This window comes from Acartia tonsa, chromosome 10 (assembly GCF_053477335.1).
Source record: "Acartia tonsa isolate MP-2025a chromosome 10, ASM5347733v1, whole genome shotgun sequence".
Taxonomy (NCBI): domain Eukaryota; kingdom Metazoa; phylum Arthropoda; class Copepoda; order Calanoida; family Acartiidae; genus Acartia; species Acartia tonsa.
In genome coordinates this window covers 1,868,573-1,888,272 of record NC_137269.1, presented here as the reverse complement: position 1 = coordinate 1,888,272, position 19,700 = coordinate 1,868,573, and the positions used below count along the sequence as shown (strand labels likewise).

General features: G+C 32.2%; 2 protein-coding genes across 5 annotated transcripts in view; both read left to right on the top strand.

Annotated features, from left to right (window-relative positions):
• The first annotated feature begins 1,699 nt into the window (after positions 1-1,699).
• Positions 1,700-10,456, top strand: LOC145330867 (uncharacterized). The gene is made up of 5 exons (XM_080175529.1): positions 1,700-1,787; positions 2,619-2,697; positions 7,970-8,085; positions 8,546-8,634; positions 9,557-10,456. The coding sequence occupies exons 2-5, from the start codon at positions 2,675-2,677 to the stop codon at positions 9,698-9,700; spliced, it is 372 nt and encodes a 123-aa protein (XP_080031655.1). The 5' UTR covers positions 1,700-1,787; positions 2,619-2,674; the 3' UTR covers positions 9,701-10,456.
• Positions 10,457-12,058: 1,602 nt separating this feature from the next.
• Positions 12,059-19,700, top strand: part of LOC145330872 (coronin-1A-like) — a 58,539-nt gene continuing 50,897 nt past the window's right edge. For 2 of the 4 annotated variants that reach the window (XM_080175535.1, XM_080175538.1), the window contains exons 1-6: positions 13,750-13,851; positions 14,570-14,712; positions 15,206-15,314; positions 17,626-17,702; positions 18,045-18,150; positions 19,272-19,324. In XM_080175535.1, the coding sequence (XP_080031661.1) occupies positions 13,750-13,851; positions 14,570-14,712; positions 15,206-15,314; positions 17,626-17,702; positions 18,045-18,150; positions 19,272-19,324 (590 nt within the window). Of the gene's footprint in view, positions 12,143-13,749; positions 13,852-14,569; positions 14,713-15,205; positions 15,315-17,625; positions 17,703-18,044; positions 18,151-19,271; positions 19,325-19,700 lie in introns of those variants that run through there. The other 2 variants (XM_080175536.1, XM_080175537.1) reach the window with 2 other exon arrangements.

Below are 19,700 nucleotides of genomic sequence, written 5' to 3'. Positions count from 1 at the left end.
TTTACGCAGTTTTGCATCAAATTTATGTACAATTGTGTTTAGACTTAGAAATCAATGTCCTGCTGTTCAAGTTCTAACACTCTACAAGTGTTATTGCTCTTTTGACCTTCCATCCTTTTGCTTTTCGATCTTCACTTTTATGGATGTTGTCATCCTTGATATGATGAGTAGATTTAATAGCATTGTAAACTTCTATCCTTATATAAAAGTAGCAGGTTGTTTGTCTGTGCAATGTGTAATAAAGTATCTTACTAATAACTGAACCAATATGGTTACCCTTTGCAGTGAAGCTTCTTACAGGTTCTAGGCCTTTTCTCTACTTCTCCAAGCTACGTTGTCTTATTTTTTCATTTGTAGCATGAATTGTAATGAGGGGAGAGAATATTGCGTATGAGAATGAATAGGGACGGCGAGTTAAATCTCTGGAATGGAGAAAATGTTCTTTAGCGGCGAACATATATTGAGTGGAGGTAAAGTGTAGAATATATTGTTATAGCGGTAGTACAAATAGGCGGCGGACAAAATTTTCAAAGGGCTTTGATCGCGATGCCACAAAAACAAAAAATGCCTAAAATTGAACAGAGAATAATAATTTCAGGTTAGATTTTCAAAAATCCAAAGTTTATTTTTCTGTGGAGAGTCCTTTTAAGGGGGGTGTGACTGTGTGTGGCTTGATGAGGTCTTGGGGTATTTTTTCTCTGGGTGGGGAAGGAGTAGATGCCCACCCCCCTAGAAAATAAAACATAAAATTCTGCTATTATTGTTGCGAAAATCTGTATTTTGTAGCTTAAATAATTTATATTTATTTTAGGTAAGTTTTGTGTTATACTTATTCATGCATTTATCAAGTGAAAGGTATGAATTATTTTTTTAGTGCAACTTAAAAGTTATATATGTATATGCTGCAGTGTGCGCATTTTTTTCTAAAAAATACAATTATAATTGCTTATAAATGGCTAGTTGCTTCCAGCCTCTAGGGAAGGTTGGAGAGGGGAGGAAAATAGCCTAAAACCCCCATAAGATATTTAAAGGCTTTTCTGAATAGAATAAGCCTTTCGGACCATCAATTTTAGAGAACTTTAGCTACAGACAAAAATCCTTACTAAATTATAATAAAAATATTGGATATCCGCCCGTCAACACAAACATGTATAACTACCGCCCGTCCACTACCCTTAAACCCATATTAAGGTTAACTGAATTTGAGTTTCCGATTGTGTACTTAGTTTCCTCATTGAAAACAATGAAATTTTGATTTTTATTTGGAAGTTTGAAGCCTTTTTTAGCTAGTAGTAAATATTAAGATAGGATAAACTATATACACAATCGGCAATTAAAATTCAACTGACCCCATTTATATTTTTTTGATGTTTACGCAATTATATATTAATTTTGAAACAGCGAATTATTTGTTAAAAAATATATTTAAATTAATAAACATGAGAGTTTTTTTGGGACAAATATATGAAATATGTAACATTTTATTTTTTTATAAAAAAAACACCTGTATTTCAAATTTTTAAATTTAGAGGAAATAAATATCTCCTAGATTTACAGAAATAATGTCAAAATATATTAAATAATATTCTAATAATTTCTAAAAGGATTACTTTTCACTATTTTTTAGCGTTTGAAAAATTAAAATTTGCTTGTTTGTAAAAACATGTTAATATTCGTATTTATAAATTGTAGATTTAATTTTGAAACCAGTTTAGTCTAAATCATTACACCAGAGTGGGCAAGCCCTATTCAGTTTTCCTAGTGATTTCTAAAGTTTTTCAATCTAAGGTGGGTTCTATAAACAAAACTGTTACGGTATCGACAGCTGCAAATACGGTATCAACAACAAAAATCTGACGCTAGACGTTCAGAAGTCATCTCACGGTATACGCAATCGCTGTAACATATCGCTGTTATGACGTCATCTCACATTGCTGTAGATTTCACAGATGGATCAGGGAGATGAACAGCATCTCACAGTACAAGCTATCAAAAGCTGTCAAAATTCCTGCTTTTGCAGACGAAAATTATGTAAATAAAACAATAAATCATGCATTGAAAGCATGGTTTATGATGAAAAAAACGGGGCATTCCAACAGATCTCTATGCAGGGGATGAAAAATTTTAAGTACAAAAATTTGAATAATTATTATAAAAATAAATATTTTCAATATAAAATTTTTGATAGGTAATGGAAATTAAAATTTTTTTTTTAAATTTTGTACAAAAAAATATTTAATTGAAAAAAAATTAGGTAATCTATAAGTGAGTTAAATTTTTTTTTTTTTCGGGGGGGGGGAGGGGCATTTTCTTTCCCCCTCTCCCTTCACATTTTCTGTACTTTAAAAAAATAGGCTGAATTGACCAAAATTCAAAGACGACATTTGCTTAACATCCCATTTATTGTAGTTTTGCTGTTGATTTTGTTGTTGATGACAGCTGCAGTATTGCAGTTCTATCACTGTACCATATTACCGTATTATCTCTCACAGTAATGTTTATAGAACGCACCGACACACAAAAATGGCCGCCCGAGGTACCGCAATGTGAGATACCGTGATAGAACAGCAATGTGATAGAACTGTGATCACAGTTCCGACTATAGAACCCACCTCTAATTTGTAGATTTTCTACAATTAATTTGAAACATCTAGTTCTTGGTTTTATATTCAAAATGTGTAACAGACAACGTAAAAGGTATTTTTAACTTTTATTGTTAGCGAAAATACTCTATAACTCGTAATGACCACAAGTACGTCTATATGTCCGTAAGTAGACTAAGATAAAAAGGAAATGTGCTCTATTTTTAAAAGCAAAGCTTTTCTATAATTAAGGTCGGTCAGTCCGTCCTCACTGCGAATTACAGTGTGACTTTTATACTTAAAAAACTAAAATATGGTCTGCTAATTATTCCGAAAAACATGTCTTCAGAAAAAAAAGGGGGGGGGGGGTTTAATGCAACCATCTCGTAATCAGTGAGCAAATGACACTTAGAATTCGAATTTCGATCTGAACTTTTGCATGAGTAATCCTTGGTAGGTCTATTTTCCCTAAATCGAACAAAAAGTTGGAAAAGTAACGGCTAGCGGCTCAGACATTCAGCCGTTTTTTGCCTATTTTCAGGGTAAATCCATCATCAATTACGTATGAATCGACTTTTTAAAACATATTTTTGGTTTAATTCATGTGAAATGATAGCAATAACCAATTTTAAAACTTCTAGTACCAACAGCTACCGTCTAGAACCGTTTGATAGCGTTTTGGAGTAGAAAAGAGTATTATGTTGAGAGAGGTTTCGTGACTAATTTGCAATATAAATATCAAAAAAATGGCAAAATAGCTGAGCCGCCAGCCATTAGCCGTTACTTTTCCAACTTTTTGTTCGATTTAGGGAAAATAGACCTACCATGGATTACTCATGCAAAATTATAGATGGAAATTTGAATTCTAAGTGCCATTTGCTCACTGATTACGAGATTGTTGCATTAAAAACCCCCCCCTTATTGGCCATTTTATCGTTTCTTGAGTAATTTTTAATGTAATTTGAATCTTATTGAAAAAATTATTAATATCTTACACATATAATTCAATAATTATAAGGTTGAAATTACATTTTTAAGGTATCAGTACTAACGTACAATATTTGACATCTGTCCTCCAATAATTACATCTGGCAATTTCCTTTGCATCAACAAAGATTACGTGGTTCTTTAGTCAAATTGCATCAAATAATAACAGTACTTTAACGAATAATTTTGGCTTACAAAAACATTGTCACTTCTGAATAAAGATTCTGTAAAGAACCTAGAATATACTATATAACGCATGTGCAGATATACGGCACGTACAGTTATGCCAACTTGAAACACAAAATCTCCCCAAAAATATTATTTTCGGAATATACACTTTTTAGTAGCGAAGCTACTCTATAATTCACAATGTCCGTCCGTCCGTCCGTCCGTCCGTCCGTCCGTCTGTCCGTCTGTCCGTCTGTCCGTCCGTCCGTCCGTCTGTCCGTCCGTCCGTAATTAATGAATTTGGGGAAACGTGATTTTCTCGGCTCCTATAAAAGATAGAGAGCTGAAATTTTTTGACAACATTCCCATCATTAAGGAGCACAATTAACTATAAAACATCAATGGCGGTCAAACTGCTTTTTAGCAGGTTTTAGGCTATTTTTTATACTTTGCAAATTTTCCCCATATCTTTGGTGTTTATGGTCCGATTTTCAAATTTTTTCTGTTAAAGATATCAAAATTAAATTTCCCGTCATTTGAAGAAAACAACAATGACGGTCAGACTGCCTTTTTGCAGGTTTTTGGCTATTTTTATATTTTTCACATTTTTCCCCATATCTTTGGTGTTTATGGTCCGATTTTCGAAATTTTTTCAGTTAAAGATATCAAAATTAAATTTCCTGTCATTTGAAGAAATCAACAATGACTGTCAGACTGCCTTTTTGCAGGTTTTTGGCTATTTTTGTATTTATCACATTTTTACCCACATCTTTGGTGTTTATAGTCCAATTTTCAAAAAAATTTCAGTTAAAGATATTAACTTTAAATTTCTGGTGTTTTAAGAAAAGAAACAATGGCGGCCAAACTGCCTTTTAGCAGGTTTTTGGCTATTTTTATATGTTTGACATATTTCCCCATATCTTTGGTATTTTTGGTCCCATTTTAAAACTTTTTTTGCATTAACAGTTTCAATTTTTTTCCCCCCATTGTTATGTGCATCTAGTATGTAATTTACTTTAACCGTCTTCATCATACAAAATAAAACAAGGTTTCGTGTTTATTTTCTCCAATACATCTATTCTTGATTTTAATAAATACACTTTAAATCTACTTCTACGTATTCCCATCCACATTTTTTTGTGCTTCGCTACTTATGGATGTTGTCATCCTTGTTTATAATTTAACATATTTTTCTAAAATTAAAACATAAATTTAAATAAACATAAATTGTTATTAATATCAAAAAAGCAATTTTATTACAGAAAAGTTGAAAACCATGTCGATCACTATTTCTTTGGTTGTCTAATGAATAGGTTATGTTAGAATTGTCCTATCGATTTAAAACTTTGTATGTTGATTCCTATAGTGGTTAGGTACGATTTAGAAAGCGTAGCAACTGTATAATCATTACCAGAATGTCTGTACGTCCATTTTAAACATGTTGATTTTTTACTTTCTTAACAACAATTTTTTTATGTGATAAAATCATCTGATTGATCTGATTTTTGAATTACTGATTTTTATTACAATAAGGTACGATATTGCATCTCTATATTCAAGTCCTAAAAATGTCAGTATGTCCTTCAACAGAATTCTGTATTTAAGAAGTTTTGCAACAAATTTACGTATAAGGGGGGGGGGGGTGAAATAATGCAACCATCTCGTAATAATTGTATAAATGGCACTTAGAATTCGTATTTCGATCTGAAATTTTGCATGAGTAATCCTTAGTAGATCTATTTTCCCTGAATTGAACAAAAAGTTGGAAAAGTAATGGCTAACGTATGGCGGCACAGCCGTTTAGCCATTTTTTTTGGCTTTTTCAAGGCAAATCCATCACGATCTGAAATTTTGCATGAATAGTCCTTGGTAGGTCTATTTTCCCTAAATCGAACAAAAAGTTGGAAAGTACCGGCTAATGACTGGCGGCTCAGCTGTTTTGCCATTTTTTTGGCTCTCTTAAGAGCAAACTAGTCACGAAACCTATCTCCAAATAATATTTTTTTGTTGCCCAAGAATGTTATCAAACGGTTCTAGCCGGTAGCTGTTGGTACTAGAAATTTTAAAAATGGTTATTGCTAACATTTAACATGAATTAAACCAAAAATATGTTTTAACAAGTGGATTCCTACGTAATTAATGATGAATTTGCCATGCAAATAGGCAAAAAACAGCTAAACGGCTGAGCCCCCAGCCATTACTTTTCCAACTTTCTGTTCGTCTTAGGGAAAATAGCCCTACCATAGATTACTCAAGAAAAATTTCAGATCGAAATTCGAATTCTAAGTGCCATTTAATTATTGATTACGAGATGGTTGCAATAACCCCCCCCCCCCCCCCCCCCTTAACATTGTCTGTCTGTCAATATCTGTAATGACATCAACATTTCAGGTCCTTAAATTGTCGGTTTGTGCAGTTTTTCTTGATATTATTCTTTCAATATTTCTCTCTGCTTGGCTAATTATGAATGTTATCATCTCAGTTAACAGTGAAGGGAAAGCTAGGTTGCGGGTAAAATCTGTAAAGGTTGTGTGTTTTAAATTAAAAACACTAATAGAACAATCAAAATTTATGTTAACTTCTAAAAAAAATTGGTTGTCTATAGTTCTTTTCAATAAGAAATACACATATTTAGTGAATATTATCATTCTACTACTATTTCTAAGCCTTAAAACACACACCATTACGGATTTTACCTGAAATGCAACTTACCTTTCCCTTTGTTTATTATAGTTCATAAAGAAAATCATAATTCCAGATGGAACCTACCAAATTATAATTATTATTTCTAGTGTAATAGTAGTGCACCATGGTCCAGATGGAACCTATCAAATTATAATTATTATTTCTAGTGTTATAGTAGTGCACCATGGTCCAGATGGAACTTACCAGATTTTAATTATTATTTCTAGTGTAATAGTAGTGCACCATGGTCCAGATGGAACCTACCAGATTATAATTATTATTTCTAGTGTAATAGTAGTGCACAATGGTCCAGATGGAACCTACCAGATTATTATTATTATTTCTAGTGTAATATTAGTGCACCAGGATACAGATGGAACCTACCAGATTATAATTATTATTTCTAGTGTAATGGTAGTGCACCATGGTCCAGATGGAACCTACCAGATTATAATTATTATTTCTAGTGTAATAGTAGTGCACCATGGTCCAGATCAAACCTACCAGATTATAATTATTATTTCTAGTGTAATAGTAGTGCACAATGGTCCAAATGGAACCTACCAGATTTTAATTATTATTTCTAGTGTAATATTAGTGCACCAGGATACAGAGGGAACCTACCAGATTATAATTATTATTTCTAGTGTAATAGTAGTGCACCAGGGTCCAGATGGAACTTACCAGATTATAATTATTATTTCTAGTGTAATAGTAGTGCACCATGGTCCAGATGGAACCTACCAGATTATAATTATTATTTCTAGTGTAATAGTAGTGCACCAGGTTCCAGATGGAACCTATCAGATTATAATTATTATTTCTAGTGTAATAGTAGTGCACCAGGGTCCAGATGGAACCTGCCAGATTATAATTGTTATTCCTAGTGTAATTGTAGTGCACCAGGGTACAGATGGAACCTATCAGATTATAATTATTATATTTAGTGTAATAGTAGTGCACTGTGGTCCAGATGGAACCTACCAGATTATAATTATTATTCCTAGTGTAATAGTAGTTCACCAGGGCCCAGATGGAACCTACCAGATTATAATTATTATTTCTAGTGTAATAGTAGTGCACCAGGGCCCAGATGGAACCTACCAGATTATAATTATTATTTCTAGTGTAATAGTAGTGCACCAGGGTCCAGATGGAACCTACCAGATTATAATTATTATTTCTAGTGTAATAGTAGTGCACCAGGGCCCAGATGGAACCTACCAGATTATAATTATTATTTCTAGTGTAATAGTAGTGCACCAGGGTCCAGATGGAACCTACCAGATTATAATTATTATTTCTAGTGTAATAGTAGTGCACCAGGGCCAAGATGGAACCTACCAGATTATAATTATTATTTCTAGTGTAATAGTAGTGCACCAGGGTCCAGATGGAACCTACCAGATTATAATTATTATTTCTAGTGTAATAGTAGTGCACCAGGGCCCAGATGGAACCTACCAGATTATAATTATTATTTCTAGTGTAATAGTAGTGCACCAGGGTCCAGATGGAACCTACCAGATTATAATTATTATTTCTAGTGTAATAGTAGTGCACCAGGGCCCAGATGGAACCTATCAGATTGAGGAGACAATACAAGAAGTGGACAACAGTGTTGTAGAAAATTCCTCGCCTCTTGCTGGATTATTACTTATTGGTAGGTTTTGAATAGTCTGTTACACTCTTTTTGTCTGTTATTGCACAAAAGAACATGGTCTTACAAGACTTTCTGATTATAAGTATGTTTATTTTCTGTTTATTTAATTCTACTATATTCTATAATTCACTTTGATCATCCGTCAGTCAGTCAGTGTTTTTCAGTCTGTTGCTTGTGCTTTAAAAGACAAAAATAATATTTTGTAGAAAGTTTTCTTATTCCTATAATTTTTTTATTCTCTTTTTACTTTTTAAAGACAACTCAACATCTACTGTAACCACTTTAAATTATTGTGTTATTAGTGCTTCGCTACTTATAGAGGTTGTCACAATGTTTTTTTTTTATTTTGCTTCATCAAAACTGACTGACAGACTGACAGATAAATTTAATTATAAAGTAGCTTCGCTACTAAAAAGTAACTTACACTAGAGGGGGAATCAATTTTAATTCAATATTTTAGTTGCTGTTTATTGGTGTTGGTCCTGGTTGTTTGGATTTGCTGTTTCCGTTTTTCAAGTCATTACCTTTCCATACATTCTTATTTTTAAGGTAAGTTGTTACAAGATTGGTTTTTATGAAAACTTATGCCTGTTAGGAATAAAAAAACAAACAATATGTTTTATTTATAGACATGCATAATCATATGGAACTAAAGGTTATTTTCTGTTAAATTGATAAACAATCTTTTTAGAGATCATGATAAAGAATTATACTATTTGTACTGGTGGATATTGTAAAAGCTATATGCAAAAGTGATTTTTTTGAGGGGGGGGGGGGGGGAAATAATTATATTTGATTTTAATTTAACAAGAATGACCACATTTACAAGAAAATAATTTTATACAAAATTTCTGAGAAATGTAAAAAGCCAAATTGACGTTAAAGTAATTAAGAATGCATGTTCATTTGTCATGGGAATCTTCAGAAATAATTGAGTCATTATAATAATTATGAATTTATTAAGCAATTGGAGAGATATCCTTGCTATGACGACATTTAGCATAGGATTTTTATTTAAGAAATATTTAACTATGCACTTTATACTAGCGGCTACGCCGCGCCCCTAGAGGCCTCTAGGGTACTTTTTATTTAAGAAAAAGTAAAAAAAATTTGGTAGGGGGTCATCCCCTCCCCCCCTGATTTCTCTTAGGATGTTCCTCCCCCAAAATAGTTATAAACCTTCCCAGGACCAATGAGAAGCTGTAAGGTGGAACCATATCTGTTCAGTGCAGCCTTTACTGAAATCTTTCTGTACAGACAGACAGACAGATTAACATGAATCATGTTACTTTTATTAGGATTTATAAAGGTATAAAAATCATCATATCAAAAATGAGTTGCTACGCGTTTTAAACAGCACCAAACTATTAGAATCATCATGACAAATATAAAATTGATAAGGCAATTCTAACATCCATTACTGATGGACGGGACTGATCAATAAAAATATTAATTTTATTTTTATTTTCAGATATCAGATACACTGAGCTACAGTATTTCAAGCCTACTTCTTCAAATGGCCACATTTCAATGTTTAAAAAGTTTTATTTTGTTCATGGGATTTATAACCTTAATGGAACATTCTCTTTTTATAGCTTTAGCTTTACTTTCTTGATTTTATCAATATTAATTTTACTTAACAAAAGATTAGAGTTTTCTATCTAAAATAATTAATTCGAAAATTAAAAGATTTTTTTTAATAACTTTGGAGGCTGCGTAGAGCTGCGGCTGTAAATTTTCAAAATTCATTAAAACTGACTTGCTTCTGGTATCTAGGTTTAAAAATTCTTACTAAGCAACTGTTAAGCACTGTTTCTATCACTTAAAATTTTGAGGGTTTGGGGAGTTATTGTCTATGCTAACCCTTGCGGGAAGCCATAACCCTGCAGAGCCTATTCCTGACTAACTAGTACTCAACATTACCTTATCTAAGCGGACCTAAATCCCTCCTCCCCAGTAATTTTCAATTAATTCCAAAAATAAGATGAGGGGGGGGGGGAGAGTTCAGTGCTTAAGAAGTTGCTTTGATTAAAAGCTCCGATTTCTTTTCATTCAAAGGTTGGGTGAGGGGTTGAGATACTAAATCCAACAAATGAGAGAACGTTTTTGTTCCAAAACAATTTACAATCCATTGTCTTCTCCCTCCCTGCTTCTTTGGCTCTTAACAGTCTTAAATTTATTTTAAAAGTCTTTCCTTTGTTATATTTTCAAATATTACCAAAAATTAAAAACTAAAATCTCACTTAAATAAACAGGGTATCTATAAATACTTGTTAAATATATTGTACTATTTTGTAATTTTATATTTGATTGAATTATTCATTCTATTTTAAATGATTTACTTGTAAATAAATGATGCTCAAATTATAAATTTTATCTTATTGATTTCAAACTCGGAGTGATGATTCCTGTAACAGTTAGGTAGTCTGTAAGTCCATTTTTGACATGATTTATGATTATATCTGCTTGAGGAGAACCATTGATGTATCATATTAACGGACTGACAGAATAACGCAAGAGTAGCTTCGCTTAAAGTTAATAGTCTAATCAAAGAAAAACCCTTCCCTCAATTTAAGCAATTACTTTAAGTAGTTCAATGAATACACAACAGGGAATTAAGGGATAAGATGTTGGACCATAATGATTGATAAACATCCACGAAATTATGAGAAACCTAATATTGGTTGAAAAGTTTGGGCATTGCTAGTTAAACAAAACTATTAAGATTTGAGAAAATTTTCCATAGTTTATAAGCCAACATATGAGAGAATAAGATTATACAACTAAGGGTACCAGCATAATTTACAGTCAAATTTCCACTCCCTGACCCTGTCTGATATTTACAATTTTACAAAATATTTTGTTATTAAATAATTGTCTGCTTCCTGCTTTAAATATTTGAACGTGGTTGCCAAATCTTATTAGATCAAAAGAATTTACCGGTTTTTAAAAATTTATTTTTGTTATACTCAGGCCTAGCTATTCTAACAATCAATTCTACAAAGAATCACGAAACCTATGGAAGTAAGATAGAAGCATATCTTGTTTTTTTTAATGTAACTGAAAAGGGTTGGGAAAGAAGGGGAGGAAAAGGTGAATTGCATTGCGAAATTTGGCAACCATGGTTTATATGTAAACAGTATCAGCTGATTCCTCAACAAGTTAAGTTGAATTTGAAATATTTTTTCTTAGATATAAATTATTTCTTAAACGTAAGGCTTTTATACATTTAGTGGTCTGTCCATATGTTCACTGTTAATAGATAATTTGTGTAATTTAGAAAGCCTAGCAACTCTATAATTAAACGTAGTAGTAGTAAGTATGTTTGAAACATAATGATTATTTTGCTTTTTAAATAAATATAAACTCGTATATATGCTATTTGAAACGATACATGGTTAATTATTTAGAATGGCTGCTAACCGGTTCTAATCCAGCGAATATTAAAATGTTTCGTAGCAATACAAGAATAGTTATTTCTCGTATCGTATTATAAACGGCTTTCCGCGGCACCACGGGGCTATAAAAACTAGTTTTAATCTTATGATTGTACATTTCTATATTCGTAGAAAACTGGATATAATACGATGCTAGACATAGTTTTTTCGTATTCATGAGAACCGGTTCCTATCCACCGGATTCAAATGAATACGAGAATAATATTTCTCGTATTAATTCGAATCCGGTGGATAGGAACCGGTTCTCATCCATACGAAAAAACTATGTCTAGCATCGTATTATATCCAGCTTTCTACGAATATAAAAATGTACAATCATAAGATTCTATATCCACGGAAAGCCGTTTATAATACGATGCGAGAAATAACTATTCTAAATCTTTAACTCGCGCGTACGTCGGTACTCATTATTTGTTAATGTTCGTTAGTCTGACCGTCGGATTTGATTATCTTTCATTTTATCATTTTTATTTTATATATGTATTACTTTATTTATCATATTAAATATGTTTATTAGAATAAATATTTATTACAGATTTAGTATAAAGTAGGAGTAAATGGTTGACAGGGAATAAAGAAATAAAGAAAATCTACAGGAATGTTATCAAGAATTATTATCTATAATTAAATATTTTGAATATAAGCTAGCGCGGTTCAAATATTAATAGAGACGCCACCCACCTAGAAGGGCCTTTAGTGGCGTAGCCGCTAGTAAACATTAGTACTGATATTTTCGTATTCTTCATGGTTATTTGAAAATTCGCCTTTCCTTTAATACCAAGCTTTCTTTTCTGTATTTATAACAGGGGGGAAGATAGGTAAATTTATTTTGTACTTTCTTAATTTCTTCCTTAACATATTGTAAACATTATTTGAAGCCTTTTGTAGGATAGGTTGGGTTAATTGAAAGTCAGAAGAGCCCTGCATTTATAGTATACGGTAGTTTAGGCCCTCAAAGAATTAAAGCTTCCCGCAGGGGCTAAACAAATATTTAAAATTAGAATTAGTGCAGGGGGGGGGGGGGTTCGGCGGTTATGAAATAGGTTTGAGTGAAAGCATCATGTTGATTTTAAACAAACTAGAAGTTCTCTTTATCTTAAATTTTCCCCATACAATAGGGGAATATTAATAGAGAGAGTTAAAATGGTTTTACACACACACACACACACACACACACACACACATTCAATTAGAAAGGAAAGGGTGCGAGCTCTGATATCAATCTAGCTATCCATTGGCTGTTCCCTAGAGTGGTTAAATTCTCGAATAGAGCATCTTAATTCCTATCTTCAGCAGCCTCACAAAGTGGTGTGACTGAATAGTTTTGTGAACCAGACCAAATATTGCCGGTCTGAAGCTGTCCTAAGGACTTTCTTTTCCGCATTTACTAAAATTCGCAAAATTTATAATTTTAAAAATAGAAAAAGAATAATATAAGCAAAAAAGGAATGAAAATGAGCTAAATTTATCTTTTCTGGATAGAATGGTTTTTAGCTATTTTTATTAATGATCATAGTTGATTTAAAGCTGCACACCTTTCTATTTTTGTGTATACTTGTGGATTTTTAGTTGTAAATATTTTGGTTACATTATTTAAGAATATTTGATTAAATCTTATCAATATTTTTACTTAAAAACTTTGATTAAGTTATTATTGAAATTGTAGTTTGATGTAATTTCTTGATGGTTAAGTTAAGAATATGTATTAAACAAAATAATGTAAATAGAAAAATTGATGTAAATTAGCGCAGAAATAACATACCTAGTAAAGAAGTCTTGAAGAAACTGCAGCCTGCGCAGATTCTCTTTTGATAGACCTAAAGACATTATATAATACCCAATTTATGGAGTAGGTGCCAGGGATCTAAAGGGACAAGACAATGGCCAAAAAATTGATGTACATCCCCAATGGTGATACTCAAATTACCCTTACTGTAGATTACAATTAGTGGTTAATACGTTTGAACACTCAGCTAAATAACCAACCTAACCAAGTTTCAATTAAGTCCCCAAAGTTGTTAAGCCAACGAATAAGAAAACAGCATTAGTAAGCATTGGGGAACCGTGTAATAAACAGCCCAATGTCCTCTTCCCCCTCTGAGTAGCTGCACAGTATTAATATCATGATCTTAGTACCTACCTAAAGATTTTAGTAATTGTGGCAGGTGTTCAATGTTATTCGATTACTAGGTGAATTATTTACACAATGCTTGATACAAGTGGGTGTAGGAAACCAGAGGTGAAAATGAGTTTCAGAGGGGTCAGAGCTTCAAAATACAGACACGTCTATGGGTCTCCTGCAAAGAAGGTAATTTATAAACCAGCGTCAAAAGCACATTTAAATTTTTTGGCTAGTTTTTTTCATAGCCTAAGGATTAGGAATAGAGATGACATTAGGACTAGTACCCAAAGTTTTACTAATTTCTAAATCTTGATTGGTTAGTTTAAACTTGCAGTGATTAATTTTTTCTATCAAGAATACCTAGTCTACAACAGATCTATAGTATAGATGTGTATAGAGACAACTACCTCCCGTCCTTTTTCAAAGACCTCTTTCGTCTGCTTCTAAATTATTTTCTGCTACTTGTCTATGTTAATATAAGCGACACCATAAGTTGATTTTCCATGACCAAATAGAAAGATTGCACATTAGGTGGTTGCTATGGGGAGATACAGTTATTTAACCATTTCTCCCTCTAGTGTTTTACTCTAATTAGTCTACAACAAATTTTTTATATTTTATTATGGGTTTACCTACATTGAGATCCCTGATGATGATTTAATACATGTAGAAAGCCTCACGTCCTGTTGACAACAAAAAATCCTTCATTGTTTTAAGTAAAGAAATAATAGGACACCTGCCATTATTGAGTTTATTTGTGATTTGATCATGCAGGCTGGTTTTCTTTTTGAATTAAATAACAATAGATATAGTTTATGTCAGATACGAACTGTATATTCGTTATCTTTACCCCCCCCCCCCCCCCAATAAAATATAACAAATATAATCAATGTTATAATATCAGGGCCAGTGTTTTGAAAATATCCGGCTGACCAAGAGTGCTCATGACTCAAATTTCTGCGCTGTTAATCCAAAGTTCTTAGCTCTGGTCGTTGAGACTAGTGGGGGAGGTTCTTTCACTGTGTTCCATGTTGATCAACCTACCAGGTATAGAATATCATGTATAATGTATATGTAGATACAATGTAAGAAAAAATGTTATGAAAAAACTCAGGCTTTTACCTATGTGTTTGAAGAAATCTTTTGTCGGCATTCTATGCGCTATTTCCCAACGTCTTTAGATTAGCCAAAATAAGAAAAGTAGCCTTAGTTCCAGTTCCCTAATCTAAGACAGCCAAAATTTAATTTTAGATTCATTGTCAGTCACATCCCTAAATCCCTTTAAATACTGGATGCTTAATTGGGACATACTTACAATTTTAGACTTGATTAAAGAAATGCTTTGCTTATACCACTGTGCCTAATTTTATTAGGAATCAATATTTTAAAAATCATATTAATAGGAATTTGGTTTTTTCAACTAAAAAATAATTATATTTAAAATGGATACCTAATGAATATTATATTAAACTCAATTGATGACATTGTGAAGTTTGTGCTGTATTAATAAATAACACTGATAAAAATTTTGCTTGTTAAGGACGGGACAGAATGTGTGTAGAGTTGTTGGACACACAGCAAATGTTCTGGATATCAAGTGGAACCCGTTCAATGATAACATCATTGCCAGTGCTAGTGAAGACTGTACGGTAAGATAGATAGATAGATATTTAGACATTCAGATAGATAGATTGACATACAGATAGAAAGATAGCAAATGTTCTGGATATCAAGTGGAACCCATTCAATGATAACATCATTGCCAGTGCTAGTGAAGACTGTACGGTAAGCTTAGATAGATAGATAAATAAATAGATGGACATATTATATATATGTATGGATAGAAATTTAGACATAAAGATAGAAAGATAGCAAATGTTCGTATATCAAGTGGAACCCATTCAATGATAACATCATTGCCAGTGCTAGTGAAGACTGTACGGTAAGGTAGATAGATAGATAGATAGATAGATAGATAGATAGATAAATAGATGGACAATTATATGGATAGAAATTTAACATAAAGATAGAAAGATAGCAAATGTTCTGGATATCAAGTGGAACCCGTTCAATGATAACATCATTGCCAGTGCTAGTGAAGACTGTACGGTAAGATAGATAGATAGATATTTAGACATTCAGATAGATAGATTGACATACAGATAGAAAGATAGCAAATGTTCTGGATATCAAGTGGAACCCATTCAATGATAACATCATTGCCAGTGCTAGTGAAGACTGTACGGTAAGCTTAGATAGATAGATAAATAAATAGATGGACATATTATATATATGTATGGATAGAAATTTAGACATAAAGATAGAAAGATAGCAAATGTTCGTATATCAAGTGGAACCCATTCAATGATAACATCATTGCCAGTGCTAGTGAAGACTGTACGGTAAGGTAGATAGATAGATAGATAGATAGATAGATAGATAAATAGATGGACAATTATATGGATAGAAATTTAACATAAAGATAGAAAGATAGCAAATGTTCTGGATATCAAGTTAAATCCGTTCAATGATAACATCATTGCCAGTGCTAGTGAAGACTGTACGGTAAGCTAGATAGATATATAGATGGACATATTATATGGATAGAAATTTAGACATAAAGACAGAAAGATAGCAAATGTTCGGATATCAAGTTGAATCCATTTAATGATAATATCATTGCCAGTACATAGTGAAGACTTTTCCCCCTACCACACATTTTAAAAGTTTTTTTCACCAAGGAGGGGGGGGGGGAATGGAAAAAATGTTTTCAGTTTTCTTAATTTTTACACTTTTTCCCACAAAACCACATATTTTTTATTTTTTTTTTACCCCCTCCCTGAGCTGGGTCAATTTTGCAGAATATACACCCCCGTTAAGATAGATTCACAGGGTATAAAAATGGAGGGTTTAAAATATTTCTAAGAGGATAATACCGAATATTGTTTTAATAGATAACAAACAAGGTTAATTGTTATTTATGTAACATTTAATTAAAAAGATATATTTTTGTTTATACTGCAAAGAAAGTACCTACAGTTAATTAAAAAAAATATTTTTGTTTATAATGCAAAGAAATTAAGTAGGTTACGGTATTTAATTCAATATTGTAAAGGTCTAGTTTCAAATATTTCAAGAATTTAAGGGACAAATATTATGCTTTCGATTTAATTTTTCATTAGAAATTGATGTACTTTTTCATGCTATATTATTGATACCCTTTACCTATCACTTTATTCCTAATATATTTAGTTTATTAATATTTTCTTTTCATTAAGCTTTATGAAACTTAATTAAAATTTTCAAACAAAATTTGGGTTGAATAAATTTTTTTTCTGTAGGTAACCTTATTGAATTGAATAATTTGAATAGTTACATATGTTTTAAATCATAGAAATAAATGGGAAAATAGTTTTAATCTTTGTTTAATTATTAAGCTTCATACTTTATCTTGTTGAACTTGCCCCACTGTCTCTTTCCAGTTTCTTCTTATGAAAAACCTTTATAATATGGCAGGTGTCCATAGTTAAAGTAGTTATAATCCAAGCATAAATAGTGCGTCGCAGCTAAGTGGTAAAGCACTTATTTTTTGTGGCGAGAATTCGAGTTCAGGTATCCGTATTTTGGCGTTCTCCTCTTAAAATAACGATTGTTTGGTTTATTTGGATACTACTCTTTAGGTACTTACGTACACAATATCATTAAAATCCTTATCCTTATATCTTCCTTGTTAAGAACGTCATTTTTTTTTGTAGATTTTTTGGGACACCTGACATACACAAATGTAAGAGGTTAATTATAAATTAATTCTTTACTGATCTAGTGGCTATACTTATAGTATAATATAAATGTTAGTTTGGATAGATTACAGTTCAATTTCTTCTCCCTTGATGTGTTCTAGTAATTGACTGTTAAGGCCAAAACTTTAAATAATCCATTAATAATAAATGTATGTTTTAGGTGAAATTATGGTACATTCCTGACACAGCCTCTAATGAAGACATTGACAATCCTTTGGTTGAACTCAACGCTCACAGGTTTCCATACTTCATATATCTTGGCAATGTTGAAAAATTTAAAGATTACTGTAACGATAATAACGCTCAATATGATCTAAATCCAAATATAGAATAGCCTAAAACCATCATGAGACCTATGTGAAACTACATTAAAATAGAAAACTCAATTGGTTTAGGTAGTAGTTATCGAATCTTAATAACTAGTACTTTTTATCATTTCATTTCATTTTCATCAACATTTGTTAGACAACCTTATTTTTTTTCTAAATTTCTCTTTTTAAAATAAGTTTCTATATATCTAAATATCTATCTTTACTTATAGGTAACTATTTTTTAAATTTTATTTATTCATCTATTAAGGCGCAAAGTAAGTTTTGTGGAATGGCACCCCACAGCTGACAACATCTTGGCCTCCGTTGGATTTGATAATATTATCATTGTCTGGGATGTTTCCAGGGGTATCCAGGTAAGTTTATATCAGGGCTCGGTAGCCGCGAGTCAGCCACTTGCAAGCCTCAGTAAAATCTACGTTTTTTAATACAAAAAATAACCCGAATGTCCAAACTGTTTCTAATATGGCTACTGGCTTCCAATTCGATTACTTCCTTTAAGCACCAAATCGGGTATAAAGTTTAGGCTTACACACAGCTGACGAGTCCTGGTTCTTATTTTTTAAAAGCGAAGCTTTTCTATAATTAGGGTCGGTCCGTCCGTACGTCCGTCCGTCCGTACGTCCGTCCGTACGTCCGTCCGTAACGGATAGCTTTTTTCGTTAATTTAGGCATGTTAGAATTGTCCTATCGATTTCAAATTTTGCATGGTGATTCCTTTAGTAGTTAGGTACAATTTAGAAAGCGTAGCAACTCTATAATCATTACCGAAATGTCCGTACGTCCATTTTAAACATGTTGATTTTTTTACTTTTTTAACATCAAATTTTTATTTGATCTAATCATCAGATTGGTCTGATTTTTGGTATATTGATTCCTGGGACAACAAAGTATAATGTTATAAGCGAAGCAACTTTATAATCAAATCCTAAAAATGTAAGTATGTCCATAAACATTATCCTGTATAAAGGAGTTTTTCAACAAATTTTTACTTAAAATTTTGCATCGACTCTTACACATTCATATTCTGATTATTCAGTTCTGACACTATGTAAGTGTTAATGTCCGTTTGTCCTACCGTTTCAGTGCTTCGCTTTTATGGATGTTGTCATCCTTGTTTTTATTACAATTTAAACCATTGTAAATCGATTAAATATAATTTTTGGATTTGCAAGCATATATAAGGGGTTGAAATAGAAAAATTAGGGTCATTCTGGTAGGGAGAGGACATTGCGGTGTTTATAACATTAGTCCTCAAAGATTTATAATAACGTTGTCTTATTTGTTGGCTTAACAACATTGGGAACTTTTATTAAATTACGATTGGTTGGTTCATTAAGTTGAGTGTTCAAATCGGGCATTGTCCCATCCCTTTAGATTCCTAAGTTTGTTGAAAATGGTTTGGTTGTCCTTGTTTGTACATTGTACAGCTACATACTAGATTTGACTTCTATATTGACAAATCTATTTTGTAAAGGTGAAACAGATTACCTGCCACCAAGACACAATATACAGCATCTCATTTGACAGGTATGGGTTTAGTAGCGAAGCTACTCAATAATACCAATTGTCCATTTGTCTTAATAATATTTTTTGAACGTGATTTTCAAGGCTCCTTTTAAAAATAGACAACTGAAACTTTATGGTTAAGATTCTTACAGGGGTGTATATATTGCAAATTTGAATTTGCTAAAGGGGGGAGGGGGGCGGGGGTGGAGGGCCAAAAAATTAAAAAATATGTGGTTGGGGGGAAAAAATGTAAAAAAATTAAGAGATCTTAAAACATTTTTTTCTATTTTTCTCCTCTCCTTGGTGAAAAATACTAAAAGAATATGTGGGAGGAGGGATAATATGAATAAAATAGAGTTTTGCAATTTTTTTCCATTTTTCCCCTTCCTTGCTGGAA